The following is a 14,826-nucleotide window of genomic DNA, read 5'->3' on the forward strand; positions in this document are numbered from 1 at the left end:
AACACTAAGAAGAAACCTGTTCTGTTCTGTGTAAATTATTCTGGCAGGGTGATTAGTTCTAAAATTTTTCTATATCATCTTCAAGAGGAGAAAAAAAAATCCTTGAACCTCAGAGCAAGTGGTTTTCTATTACAGAAAAATCTTTAAGATATTTGATTTGTTGAACATGTCTCCTTGTTCTATAAAAACGTGAGGTAGGGAAGCTGATCTCATGCTTTAGATGCCATAGCTTTAAAGGCTCAACTATGGTTTTTCCTTAACTAGGTGTTCTTTGTAATCACTGCTTGCCGTAATAACTGCTAATGATCAAATTATGCCCTAGAAGGATCTTTTACTTGCTGTTATTTTTCCACAGTTATATGATTTTTTAAAAAATATTGTTTTCAAAGCTATATGCACATGTCCCAAAGGGGCAGCTCTGCTGCTGACTTTTCATAATCTAGGAGCCAGTATGTCCTTCCAGGCTCCTGAATTTGTATCTCTCATTGAACAGTGCTTAAATGGAAAACAATACTTTTAGCTTAGTCTAGGTAGGCACTGTCTTTGTAGAGACAGAAGTTTCCAAATATCAGGGCAGGGAAAATGGCTTTTGCCAAGTCATTTCTTTAAGCTACATTTCATTCCTGGAGTGTAAAGGAAAGGAAGTAGGTAGGAGAACAAAAATACAAAAATCATTTATCCCAAATAAATACCCTAGGTGGTTAACTCAAGAAAATTAAAACCCAAATTTTGGGAGTCTTATCATTACTTGTTAAAGTCTTGGAAATGCCTAAAATTTCCTGCCAGTTGCTCCCATGAAAACAGCTGTCTCTGATTCAGTAGCTGAAAAGATGATGCAATTAAATAAAACTATTATACTACCTATCCTTTTCTTTTCCATTCCATGCTTTTGATTATCCTTTGAGCCATTCAAAACAATTCTATATGGAAACACTATATAAATAAATGTGCTATGATTGAATTTTTAATGTGTCTCATTTAATTTCTCAAATATTTATTGTGCTGTAGGCATGTATAAGGCATTGTGCTAGACACCAAAGCATCACTTGTTTGCAATGGCAGAAGATGACAATGTTCTTCCGTATATCAGTGGTTTTTAATCTAAATCCATCTCTATCCTGCTCCCTTCCACCTACCTGCTGCAATTCTTTCTTGCTCCATTTTGTCAGTTGCTCACCCTCCATGCAACTCATCCTGGGATGAGTTATCACCCCAACCTCGGGAAACGAACCTTAGTTCAAGCCAATCCCAGTGATTTATTTCTACTTCCCAGTATTGATTTGGGCACTGGCAAGTGTTGCAATTCTAGGACATGAGAAAGGAATATTGGTAACTTCTCAGTCATCAAACAAGAGAGTAATAGTAAAAGTAATAAATTGTACTGAAGATTGACTTATTAAAGTCACCCATTTAATGCATAACTTAAGTGCCTATAGACTGCATGGTGGCATCAGTTGTCTAAACCAGTCATAAAAATATTGACTTTTATTTTTTGCTTAGTGCCACCAAAGGAACTCATCTCACCTTGAAAAAATATTTGGTCACATATGCAGTCATGCGCCACATAACAATGCTTTGGTCAACAGGCCATATATGAGACAGTGGTCCAACAAGATTATAATGGAAGTGCTTCATACAGCTATACTATTTTTTATCTCTTATGCAATATTTCTACTATGCCTTTTCTATGTTTAGATATACAGATACCTACCATTGCATTCCAATTGCCTACAGTATTCAGTACAGGAACATGCTGCACAGGTTTATAGCCTAGGAGCAGTAGGCTCTACCATATCGCCTAGGTGTGTAGTAGGCTATGCCATCTAGGTTTATGTGTTTTGCACAATATTGAAATCATCTAATGATGCATTTCTCAGTATGAATCTGTCATTAAGCAATGCATGACTGTAATATAACCACAAAAACATCTAAGAATAACAAAGGTCTGATCATTAAAAAGCACATAATTACTACATCATGAAATTAAAATAATGAAGAAATTGAAATGAACAGGAATAGTATAGTTGATCAACTGCATAAATAATAACAACGAATTACTATAATATTAATCTCAAATTAGGGGTTGGCAAGCTTTTTTCTGTAAAGATCCAGAGAATAAATACTTTTGATCCTGTGGGCCATAAAGTCTCCGTCAAAACTACTCAACTCTGCCACTGTAGCACTAAAGCAGTCACAGGCAATACAGAAAGAAATGGACATGGCTGGGTTTTAATAAAAATATAAAAACAGGCAATGGACTGGCTTTGGCCCATGGGCTTAGTTTGCCCACATCTATCTTAAGTGAAAACCTGTTAAACTACTCTTCCAGAGCTTTCCATATGTAAAGCTCTAGTAACACCCATTAGTTGAATTTTTAAATAATCTTGAGGGCTTGATTCCAAATAACCTAAAAAGGCTGATTGGTTAAAAAATACACTCAGTATTTAATTTCAATGTATACATATTTGCTTTTATTTTGCCCACGGGGAAACCAAGAAAAAAGGCAAAAATTGTTCATATTTGAAGGATGGGACATTCTTCATAATTATCAAGTTTACTTTGGGCCATGATCCCCACAGAGAATATAGCACAGTCTTGAATCTTTGAAAGGTGCCAGAATATTTCAGAAACTGCAATGACAGAAGTTTTGGTCAAGATGCCAAAGTCTTGTGCAATAGTAGTTGCTGCTCCAACAAGACATATAAATATATGTAAATGTGACCAGTTGAGACAAGACCTTGGATAGAAAATGATATTGTCTGAGAACATAAAGGAAGTCATTTGTGAATACCATGGTACAAAGCACATGGCTTAAAGAATCCCACACCTGCTTGGCACCAACACAGGACCATATAGTGGCAGCAGACACTTGAGAACTTTACATGGTAAAAACCCTGGGGTGCTAAGAAGAGCATCCAAGAAGAAAATTACAAAATAACCTGTAAGAAAATGTCTTTGTCATTCTTGTTTTTTACCCGAGTGGGTGGATGAGGTAGCTTCTATCTATAAGGATCACCAAAGTCACCTTGGACAGATCATATCCACTGTTCTATCTTTTAATATAATTGATGTATTTGTGTTTACTCTGTCTATTGACTAGGAACTACTTGATGATAGGAACTCCTTTTGACATAGTGTTGAATCCTCTATCACAGCTAGAACTTAAAACCTCACATATATATCTCCTTCAGGTTGTATATCCCTTGGTATTATGAGGAAAGAGCTGTGAGGCAGTGTAGGAAGCCCTCAGGGTGTCACTCCCTCAGTTTGGCTCTAGAGAGAGAAGGCATAAGATACTCAGGTATGGCTCTAGCCTTAGGTTCATCACCATGGCCCTATGGAAAAAGAAGTTCCCATCCACCTTATCAAGGCCCTGAGAGCCACAGCAAAGAACAACTAATTTTTCCATACTGATATTTCTGTTGTTTCCTTTGTGATTCCCTGTTCTCTATTCCATGTACCTTCCAAGATGTGTTACTGAATAGTGGGTTATAACCTATCAATAGATCAAGAAAATTTAGTGGATCATGAAAACATATCTTGAAAATGAAAGAGAATCAGACAGAAGAGGACAGGAGAGAATATTATAAAGAATACCCAAATGTATCTCTGATAAAGATACACTGTTTGGCTTCATGCATTTCCTGGGCTGAGATGTAAAATGTACTTCTCACTGCAGATAGGTTGTGGACAAAAAATCTGCAACCTGCTGTTCTAAGACAAATAAACAAATAAAAGTCTGTGGTGCATCCTGAGAACAGGCTGCAAACTAAATGGATTTCTTCCTTTTATGAAATAGTATCTCATATAAAATGGCTTTGATAGTGAGATCAGTAGACAATAGGGAGACTTGGACTTTTGTTTGTTTTTTGTTTTTCCAACAAAGGAGTAGCCACTGTGGTTGAAGATTCACTCTGGGGATTTTATGTGTGGTAGACAGAATAGAGGAGAAGTCCTGAATTGAGGAAAGTAGGTAGGAGGTCTATGACTATAATTAAAATCAAGCATAATGATGTAGTGACATAGGGTTGAGGGGAGATACAGGACAAAGTGATATGGTGATGGCAAAAATGACAACGATGATGATGATAATGGTGATGCATAAGTTTTATGGAGAGTATATAGGATGTCAGGAAGTGATTTAAGCTCATTATGGTTATTATTTCATTTAAATCTCACATCAACCCTATGAGACCATCAATGAAAGCTGGAAACTGAGCATGAAGTGAAGCAGTAAGGAAGTGTTGAGGTTGTTTTAAAATCATTACTGGAGACACTGGGGACAGTGGGAGAAAGGTGATTGATGCTCTTTAGAGATATAGGGAAGAGTGAGAGAAGGAGCTTAATTTAAAAGCTTATTAATAGATAATATGCCTGCATGCATCCATTCACATCTCAAAGATTTGCTGAGGGCCACTGGTGTATTAGGCAGTACAGCTGGTGTTCCAGATCAAAGACCAATAAGATGTAGCCCTACCCCAATCACCATCCTTTGTGTGAAGACCACAGAAAAAGTGATTGTGGACACACAGAAGGTACAATCAGCTCCACAGTTCACACAATAGAGACCTTTATTGAGGGCCTCTAAGCACAGCAGTTTCATTATTCCGTGATCATCCCTATTTGGTGGTGTTTGCTTCCCATTGGCATTTCTACCTACAGTGGATTTTGTGGCTTCTGCACCAGGTTTCAACCTTATTTTCACTTACACAAAAGGCTTTGGCAGACAGTTCTAGCACATCACCTCTTCAACTGGGCATTGCCGAAAAGAATAACAGAAATAGGACAGTTACATTTTTCTGTTGAGGGTTGTTATATAAACACTCAATCTCAATTTCCTTGCCCACCAGGTTACTTTTATTTTCTAAATCAACACTTAAATCACAAACTGAAGACAGCTGCAGTGTTGGTCGAGCATGAATATAATTTTCCTTATTTCATTGATTTGTGTACTTGGATTTGACATTCCCTAAAGGATAATGGTGAGGGATCACTTTATAAGAAAGTCATATAATTGAGCAATTTTGAGGCATTGGGGCACTCTTTTATGATACTATTGTCCATATTTTCTTAAACCATCAGCTATTCCTCATTCCATGATACTATTTTCAAAATGCATAAACAAAGCCTTTCTCAATTGTCATACCAGAAATGAACTGATACAAGAAAAAAAAAACCAACTCTAAATAAAACACAAATATGCATTTCTCTCTTATAGAACCATTCAACTGTAAATATTTGTTTACAATATAATGAGGTTAAGCCATATTGCCTAACGTGCTATAGTGATTGTGGCAGGAATAAGTTACTACTTTCTTTCATTTTACCATAGATCAGGCATCAGCAAATTTTTTCTGTAAAGGGACAGAGAGTAAACTTCTGAGACAATGTCACAACTACTCAACTCTGACATTGAGTGAAAAGAGGCATAGATGATATGTAAATGAACGAGTGTGGTTGTGTTTCAGTAAGACTTTATTTACAAAAACAGATGGTAAGCTGGGTTTGGCTGTGGTTCAGTTGCTAATCCCTGATTTTGACCATCTGTATTAAAATGTTACCAAAATAATATTAATTGGACCTAATATACTACTTGGTATATAAAAAGTGCTTTTCTGATGTGTTTTGAATAAGTGAGAAGTTTGTGTAGACCACTAGGTTTTGCTTAATTTCTTGACAATTTTTTACATTTGTTTCCTGGCTTTATGTCTAAGAGTTGGCCATTTACAAACTAGATAGTCTGATCCAAGAGCCTATGCCAAGAGCAGTCATTTGAATAATCAGTCCATGCTTGCCTCCATGGAGTAATCTTGGGCTTGCAGGGAAAATCATTGGTTCCTGATTTCAACCACTAAAGATTTCTCCAGATTCTCAAAAGCATTTTCAAAAGTCTCTTTTTGAACCATGTTAAGTTTAGAAGGGGTAACAAATTAAGCTCATTAGCTATTTTATCTTATTAGTTATTCAGTGTGTACATCTCCAGGCTAAATGGATATAGAGAAGGGAGGAGCCACAAGATGCAAGAAGCCTGGGTCCCTGAATAACAGCCTGGAAGAGAGTTTGCCCTTCTCACCCCATTGCCAACCTGCATTAGATAGTGCTTCAGTAAGAAAAATACTTTTATAGTGTTAAGGCACTGAGTGGTTAGCCTAACCCAATAAATACAAGTATGTATCTGTGAGATGCCTTCTAAGAATTATTGGGTCATTTAACATTTAGAAAAATGCAAGAACCCAAAAGCAAATGCAATAAAAACAAAGATAAATAGCTGGGACTTAATTAAACCAAAGAGCTTTTGCACAGCAAAAGGAAAAGTCAGTAGAATAAACAGACAACCCACAGAGTGGAAGAAAATCTTCACAATCTATACATTTGACAAAGTACTAATATCCAGAATCTACAACAAACTCAAATGAATTAGCAAGAAAAAAACCAAACAATCCCATCAAAAAGTGGGCTAAGGACATGAATAGACAATTCTCAAAAGAAGATATACAAATGGACAACAAACATATAAAAAATGCTCAACATCACTGATGATCAGGGAAATGCAAATCAAAACAACAATGTGATACCACCTTACTCCTGCAAGAATGACCATAATCAAAAAATCAAAAAATAATAGCTGTTGGTTTGGATGTGGTGAACAGGGAACACTTCTACACTGCTGGTGGGAATGTAAACTAGTAAAGCTGCTATGGAAAACAGTGTGGAGAGTCCTTAAAGAACTAAAAGTAGAACTTCCATTTGACCCAGCGATCTCACTACTGGGCATCTACCCAGAGGAAAAGAAGTCATTGTATGGAAAAGATACTTGCACATACGTTTATAGTCGCACAATTTGCAATTGCAAAAATGTGGAACCAACCCAAATGCCCATCAATCAATGAGTGGATAAAGAAACTCTCTCTCTCTCTCTCTCTCTCTCTCTCTATATATATATATATATATAAAATGGAATACTACTCAGCCATAAAAAGGAATGAATTAATGGCATTAACAACGACCTGGATGGGATTGGACACTACTACTCTAAGTGAAGTAACTCAGGAATGGAATGGAAAACCACACCTTTTTTTTGTTTGTTTGTTTTTGAGACGGAGTCTCGCTCAGTCCCCCAGGCTGGAGTGCAGTGGCGCGATCTCGGCTCACTGCAAGCTCCGCCTCCCGGGTTCACGCCATTCTCCTGCCTCAGCCTCCCAAGTAGCTGGGACTACAGGCGCCCGCCGCCACCGCCACACCCGGCTAACTTTTTGCATTTTTAGTAGAGACGGGGTTTCACCGTGTTAGCCAGGATGGTCTCGATCTCCTGACCTCGTGATCCACCCGCCTCGTCTCCCAAAGTGCTGGGATTACAGGCGTGAGCCACCGCGCCCGGCCAAAAACCACACATTTTATGTTCTCACTAGTAGGTGGGAGCTAAACTATGAGGATGCAAAGGCATAAGAATGACGCAATAAACTTCGGGGACTCAGGGGGAAAGGGTGGGAAGGGGGTGAGGGATAAAAAACTATAAATTGTGTTCAGTGTATACTGCTTGGGTGATGGATGCACCAAAATCTCACAAATCACCACTAAAGAACTTACTCGTGTAACCAAATACCACCTTTTCCTAAAAAAAACCATGGAAATAATAAATACATAAATACAATTTAGATAAATGTTGCCAAATTGCCTTGTACCTTGTTGCAACAATTTATACCTCTACCAACAGTGTATGAGAGTGTTTGTTTCCCCATAAAGTGTATCATCCAACTTTTGGAGCCATGCCATTCTGAGAGAAAAAAAATCTCCTTGGTTTTTAGCTTGCATTTATTTAATGAATGTGAGGGTGAGCATCTTTTCAAATCTATTTATACCACTTGTATTTTTCTGTGAGCCACCTGTAATTTGTCTATATTTTAGATTTTCTTTTTATATTAATTTGTAATTAAGTTTTATGTAGTAGAGAAGTAAGCCTTTAGTTTGTCAAATGTGCTATAAAGTTTATTTATTTGCTTATCTGTCAGAGATGATTCTGTTTTTTCAAATGTAGTGAAACTTGTTCCTCTCTTTATGTTTTCTGGGTAGGCCTTCCCTAGTGTAAAAAAATATATATCCACCTATGTTTTCTTCTGGTGCATCATTTATAGTTTCATTTTTTAATCTTCAAATCTTTCTTCCATATCAATTTATTATTTTCTTAATGATGATTGTCTCACTATCTCAAATACAATAATAACCTATCTTTTTCCCTTTACAAAAAATACCTTATTTATCATGTAATAAATTTTCATATATATTTTGGTTCATTTTTAATTCTTCAGTTTTGTGACACATTTGAATAAATGGACAGGGTTAATCTCCATTTTATCTCTTTATCAGATTTCCCCTGACTACCTTCACTTAATTATTTTACCAGATGTTTAGATTAATTTAGTAAAATTATCAAAAAGAAAAATTCTGTTGGTACTTTATTTTGTAATCACATTCAGCTTATAGATAATTAATGACATAATTGACATCTTTATATTATCGTATTTCTTCCTAATTTCCTTTGTTATCCAATTTAGGCTCTGTGTTGTGGGATTAGAATCATTCCCTTGGATACTGTATTAGCATCCTAGTGCTGTTATAACTAATGACCAGAGACTTAGTGTCTTAAACAACTCAAATTTATCATCTTATAGTTCTGGAGGCCAGAAGTCTGAAATGGGTCTTGCTGGGCTAAGATTAAGGTGTCAGCAGAGCTTTGTTCCTTTCTGGAGGCCCCTTGGGAAGAATTTGTCCCTTTGACTTTTCTAGCTTTTAGAGGCCATCTGCATTCCTTGGCTTATGGCCCCTTTCTCCATCTTTGAAGCTGGCAACATTGCATCTCTCTGACCATACTTCCATAGTCACATCTCTCCCTGATTACAGTTGGGAGAGTTTCTGCACTTTAAAGTACCCATGTGATTAGTTTGAGCCCGCCTAGACAATCCAGGATAATCTCCTTATCTCAAGGACCTTAACTCATCACATTGGCAAAGTTTCTTTTGGCCTGTGAGGTGTCATCTTCACAAGTTCCAGGGATGAGGATGTGGCCATCTTTGGGGGTCCATTATTTTGCCTACTACAGATATATTCTCAACTGCCATGTCTCTCTTCACCTTCATTGAATTGAACTAGAAAAATCCTAACTCAAAAGAGGATATTTGGATTAACTAAGGCTGGGGAATTAAAAGTCCAAAATGATGTATTTAGCTTAACAGTGTTTAGCTACCAGGATGTTTATTTTTCATTTAAAATTCCCAGTTACTAACCTCAAATGGACCTTCTGGCCTGTCCTGCAATCCTGTGACATTGCTGGCTCGTTAGCTGCCCTGTCTTCCACTCCTCTCCTCTTTCCTCAAACCTCCAGGACCTCTTCTCCATCCTCACTCCTAGTGGATTAAATTGCTTCCTATTTTGTTGGATGCTGAGAAGCAATCTGGAGTAAAATCCCACGTGCACTCCCACCATCTTCTAACTCACTTGCATCAGTGTCCATATAACGAATGTCCATCTATCATTATAGTGTAAAAGAAGGTCAAACCCTCCACTTGTACTCTGGATCCCACCCCTGTGGTCCACTCTAGGAAATCACCCAGTAATTTCCCAACTTCCCCATCCTCATTTCTTTCCTCTCTATGGTAAATTCTGGCAGCTGATGATTATGTTATAATAGCATTCATTTGAACCCTGGAAGCACCAGACTCACAGGAGAGGGTTCTGCAAATAGATAACCACAAATAAATCCCTGTGATCATCCTAATGTGACAGAGAACAGAAATGTGAGCTTGACTATGTGTCCATTTTCATTGTATCATGATTTTCATTATATCCTATTAGGCTTGACATCATTTCTTTAGGCGTTAGGTCCTGGCTACAGTATTTATCTTCCTGTGAAAGTTATTCACACAGTGAATCTGATCCTGTTTAGAACCTCCATTAGAAGATTTGCATGGGGACCAAGTGGCCAAATTTAGACCAAAGCTACTGTCATAGAGCTTGCCACCAGCCACACATTCCAAGGATCTCAGTAAATATTTGATGTCTATATTCATATACCCAATTCAGTAGCTTCAGAAACCCTCAGGTGATGTCTGTTTCTTTCACCAGCCACACAATTTCCTTCTCATCTATAAGTGAGAAAATTATTTGTAAATCATTAGTTCCTATTTTGATAGAAAATATGAAAATGACTGCTGTGGCCTAGGAATATCTTCAAACATTTCGATAGCACAAATCTTTCCCTGGATGTGCGGATAACCACACAGCCTCAGAAATAATCAATGGAGACAAAGCTTCTAGTAGACAAGTTTTATAAAACTGTTTTTGGTAAAGGTTATTTGTTTAGTGGACTCTCTAAAAAGCAGGAACAAAGAGAAAAATCAACTGGATTTAAAAACAAAGCCACAGAGAACATCTGTTCCCTGATATCTTATCTGATGCGCATTCAATCCAAGTTTCAAAAAATTTTCAAAGTCATCATTCCCTTCACTACAAATTAAGTTTGCTAACAATATTGCCATTTTTTTCCCCTGAGGAATGAAAAGAATGTCTGTGCTCATTAAAGGGAGACAAAACTCTTGGCCCGGGCCCCGCATGGGTCACTTTGTGAGTTAAGTTGGAGGGAGAACAGGCCTCATCTCCACCCTACAACCAAACCAATACCAGGTAAGGCAGGAGGGCCTTTCTTAAGGAGAAGAGCGACATGGCCTGACAGTCACTAGTATTCATTTTTCACAATTGCCTAAGTGATTTTCTTCTTATTTGAGCTGAGGGTCTCTATGTGTGAGATTAGCATGAAAAAATAAAACAGGGTGGGGATTTCCTCTTGGAAAGAACATGCTGTGGTTGTGCTAGTGAACAAAGTGTGACAAGAAAGCCAAAGGTGCAAGGCATATGCCAGTAAAATATGCATGTCTTGTCAGCCCATTGGCCTTGCCTATCTCTCTCTCCTGAACTCTGTCATGACCTCCAATGGAGTCTCAGGTTCCTGCTTCAAGAAAAAACATGGCCCTAAGACTCACTATCCAAAGAAAAACTCTGTCAGCATTTTTGTGCTACTCTTTCTGGTCAAAGAACTGAGCCTCCTACTGCAGAGGCAAGTTGCCCAAGTTCACACATGTGAGGAGTGACAGGATGAGTTCACAAGTCCTAGTCTTTATACCTCCAAGCCAGCATTCTTTCTGTTAGCCACAGCTGAGCCAAGAGACCTCCACCACTGGCACTGTGGGTGACAGAATGTGAACATATGTGTGTACAGCAAGGGAGGTCAACTTCAGCACATGGGGCCTGATAATTTTTGTTGCAGGGGGCTGTCCTATTTATTATAGGGTGTTGGGCAGCATCCTCAGGCTTTTCCCACTAGATGCTAGGAGCATCCATCCCCTAAGCTGCGACAACCAAAAATAAATCCAGACATTGCCAGATGTCCCCAGGGCATGGGGGGCAAAATCAATCCTGCTTGAGAACCACATATTTGTGTGTATATGTGTATACGTATATATGCACATATGTTGTGTGTGTGTATATACATATATATGAACTATTTATGAATAAATGTTCATGAAGCATCCCCTCAACCTCCTCCAAAAGAAAACAAAGTATAAGAGAAGTTTTGCAGATACCAAAATCCTCTGTGGAAATATTCTAGCTTCTAGAAGCTTCCTATCCCTCTTCTGCTGTCCTTTAAGTTTCGGGCACACTGCCCAATGTTGTTCTTCATAGCAGATTTACTCTATGTGTATAATATCATAGTTTTTCATTCTGTCTCAAAGTAGCTGTCTGCTACAAACTAATACAAATTAAAAAGGGCCTTTATAGGCCAGGCGCAGTGGCTCATGCCTGTAATCCCAACACAGCACTTTGGGAGGCTGAGGCAGGTGGATCACAAGGTCAAGGGATTGAGACTATCCTGGCCAACATGAGTGAAAGCCCATCTCTACTAAAAATACAAAAATTAGCTGGGCGTGGTGGTGTGCACCCCTGTAATTCCAGCTACTCGGGAGGCTGAGGTAGGAGAATCACTTGAACCCAGGAGGTGGAGGTTGCAGTGAGCCGAGGTCGTGCCACTACACTCCAGCCTGGCAACAGAGTGAGACTCCATCCCCCCCCCCAAAAAAAAGTGCCTTTATAGACAATAGTAAACATACAGAGACAAAGTTTTATGGATTCAAGGAATTCAAGTACATGTGTCTCATCTTTAGTGGAATCAGGATCTGTTTAAAAAACAAACATCAGCCAATCAGGTGTGCACTGGCTCCAGTGCAACATAGAACACACCAGCTGAAAAACTGGCTAAAAAGGAGTTAACTTCGGTAAAATCCCTGATTCCAAGTTGGCATAGGGTCAAATGACAAGTTTAACCGAGTGTTATGGCATTCTTTTCAAATGAGTTATTTTAAAACCAGACTGAGGTATTCACAGCTATTCTTCTGACCCTTTAAGATGACCTTTCTGAAAATTATTTTTAATTGGTTGTTCTGAATCCATATAGACTGTTGATATACATACAGCTTTCCTTTGTAATGCTCCAAGTTGACCTTCCCTTTAAATAAACATATTAGCTGACATGCAAATTGTCCCTCTTGAACATGTCCTTCAAATGGACACTAATGCCAGCCAACAACCAAGAAGCTTTAGTTTCCTTCCTGTGTGAATATTAGGTGTGAGAAGAGTTCACAGCTCATGGCTTTGGCAGAGCCAATATTTGACTTGCAGTGTTCCCTGGCAGAAAGGCAGACGAGGCCTTACCTTTGGGAATGGTGATCTGGCAGCTCAGGTCACAGTCCTGTTGCAACTGATAAAAAGCCACTTCCTGCAGCCGGGCCCTCTCCAGCTCTGAGAGACTCTGGATGGGGACTGACCTCAGCCGTACACTGCGGCCTGACATGCTGTTCCAGGTGAAATCACCCTGTAGGCCAAAGAAAAAAAAAAATCAAGAGTTACAGAGTTCACCTACCTCTCACAAATCTCATCCTCTCTTAGTAATAAAGTCAAGCAAACCACCTTTGTGTTCCAAAATTGGGTCTCAATTCCCAAAGTCAAATCCTCTTTTATTTCACTGTGGATTTTCTCAGTTAATTGCAAATGTCAAAATCTCAAGTATCTGCTGGGTCACATGATCTCATCTTATTATGCATATAGGCCTAAGGAAAATATGTAGAAAGATACTGTGAGGGTCCTACTTCTTCCTTTTTATGGGAACACACGGGAACTTTTAACTTTTGTGAAATACTGTGCTGCTGCTAATTGCCATCATGCACATCAGATATAGGGGGATGAGTGTGTATTGAGAGCCTGCTGTGTGCCAGTGACTGCACCACGGGCATTTTTAAAAATTGGCAAATAAAAATGGTACATATTCATGTGGCACATGGTGATATTTCTATACATATGGTTATTAGATATGTATTTCTAGTAATTAGTAACTAATCTCAAACATTTATTATTTCTTTGGTTGCTAACATTCAATATCCTCCTTCTAGCTATTTGAGATTATGTATTGCTGTTAACTATTGTCAAGGGCTTTTTAGTTAATCCCTCCAACAACCTTATGAAGTGGTTAACATTTTTTTACCTATCTCATATAAAATTTAATAATATAATCTAGTATATGACAATATAATAGATAGTAAAGTTTATACTTATGGTATATTACATGAATAGTATAGTGACATATAGTATCTATACATATAGTAATATAATATAGATGATGAAACTGAGGCTTGAGGAGGTTAAGTAATTCTCCCCAAATCATAAAACTTACAAGATTTGGAATGAGGACTCAAGCTAAGAATGTAGGGCTTTAAACTCTATGCTAATATTGTAACCATTGAGGTTCTATTTATATACTCTCATGAGTTATTTTGAACACAATAAGCTTAGAGATATGATCAATAGGAAGATGTTTAGTATTTATAGAGACATTTGATGCTAAAATACTCCACATCAAAGAGTCAAAGATTCCCACAATCTTAAAAGTGTACTCATGTGTACACATGCACACCCTTGCAGCCTACTGAGGGTGAATGGCTCCACCCTCAGTGCAGACAGTGGGAAAGTCATGCCCAAAGAAAAAGTACTTTACAATCCTCTGAAGCCCAGTGTCTCCTTACTAAAGAAGACTTCCTGTGAATCTCATATATAAGTCATGCTGCAACAGATTTGAAGAGGCAGCTGCTGTTGCTCAATGATCAAGAAAAGAAAAGTTCTATTGGGGAAGGAGAGGTGCTGGCACACGCAGGGACTCATTGCAATAAACGGAACACTTACAGAATCCCATAAGACTTCACCATCTTAAAGAAGTCACTCGCCTGGGCGCGGTGGCTCATGCCTGTAATCCCAGCACTTTGGGAGGCTGAGGTGGGTGGATCACTTGAGGTCAGGAGTTTGAGACCAGCCTGGCCAACATGGCAAAACCCAGTCTCTACTAAAAATACAAAATTAACCGGGCATGGTGGTGCATGCCTGTAGTCCCAGCTACTTGGGAGGCCGAGGCAGGAGAATTGCTTCAACCTGGGAGGCAGAGGTTGCAGTGAGCCAAGACTGCACCACTGCATTCCAGCCTGGGCAACAAGAGCAAAACTCTGTCTTAAAAAAAAAAAAAAAAAAAAAAGAAGTCACTCACCTTAAAGAAGGGAGACAGAAAGACTGGTCCCAGCAACAAAGTGCCATAGCACTTTGTTTCACACTGGTAGCAAATTCCTGCCTAGTGTATTCATTCCAAAAGTCAATGGCACTATGTTAATTCCTTGATATTTTCCATTTATCTGGGATTTCATTCATTCATTTAATATATGAGTACATTATACTCTGGTA

At 38.5% G+C, this 14,826-nt stretch overlaps 1 protein-coding gene across 4 annotated transcripts in view; it reads right to left on the bottom strand.

Annotated features, from left to right (window-relative positions):
• ARHGAP6 (Rho GTPase activating protein 6) overlaps positions 1-14,826 on the bottom strand; it is a 546,930-nt gene that overhangs the window by 112,844 nt on the left and 419,260 nt on the right. For all 4 annotated transcript variants that reach the window (XM_001094565.4, XM_015126934.3, XM_077989702.1 and 1 more), the window contains exon 2: positions 12,760-12,919. In XM_001094565.4, the coding sequence (XP_001094565.3) occupies positions 12,760-12,919 (160 nt within the window). The remainder of the gene's footprint in view (positions 1-12,759; positions 12,920-14,826) is intronic.

The sequence above is a fragment of the Macaca mulatta genome, chromosome X (assembly GCF_049350105.2).
Source record: "Macaca mulatta isolate MMU2019108-1 chromosome X, T2T-MMU8v2.0, whole genome shotgun sequence".
NCBI classification, from domain to species: Eukaryota; Metazoa; Chordata; class Mammalia; order Primates; family Cercopithecidae; genus Macaca; species Macaca mulatta.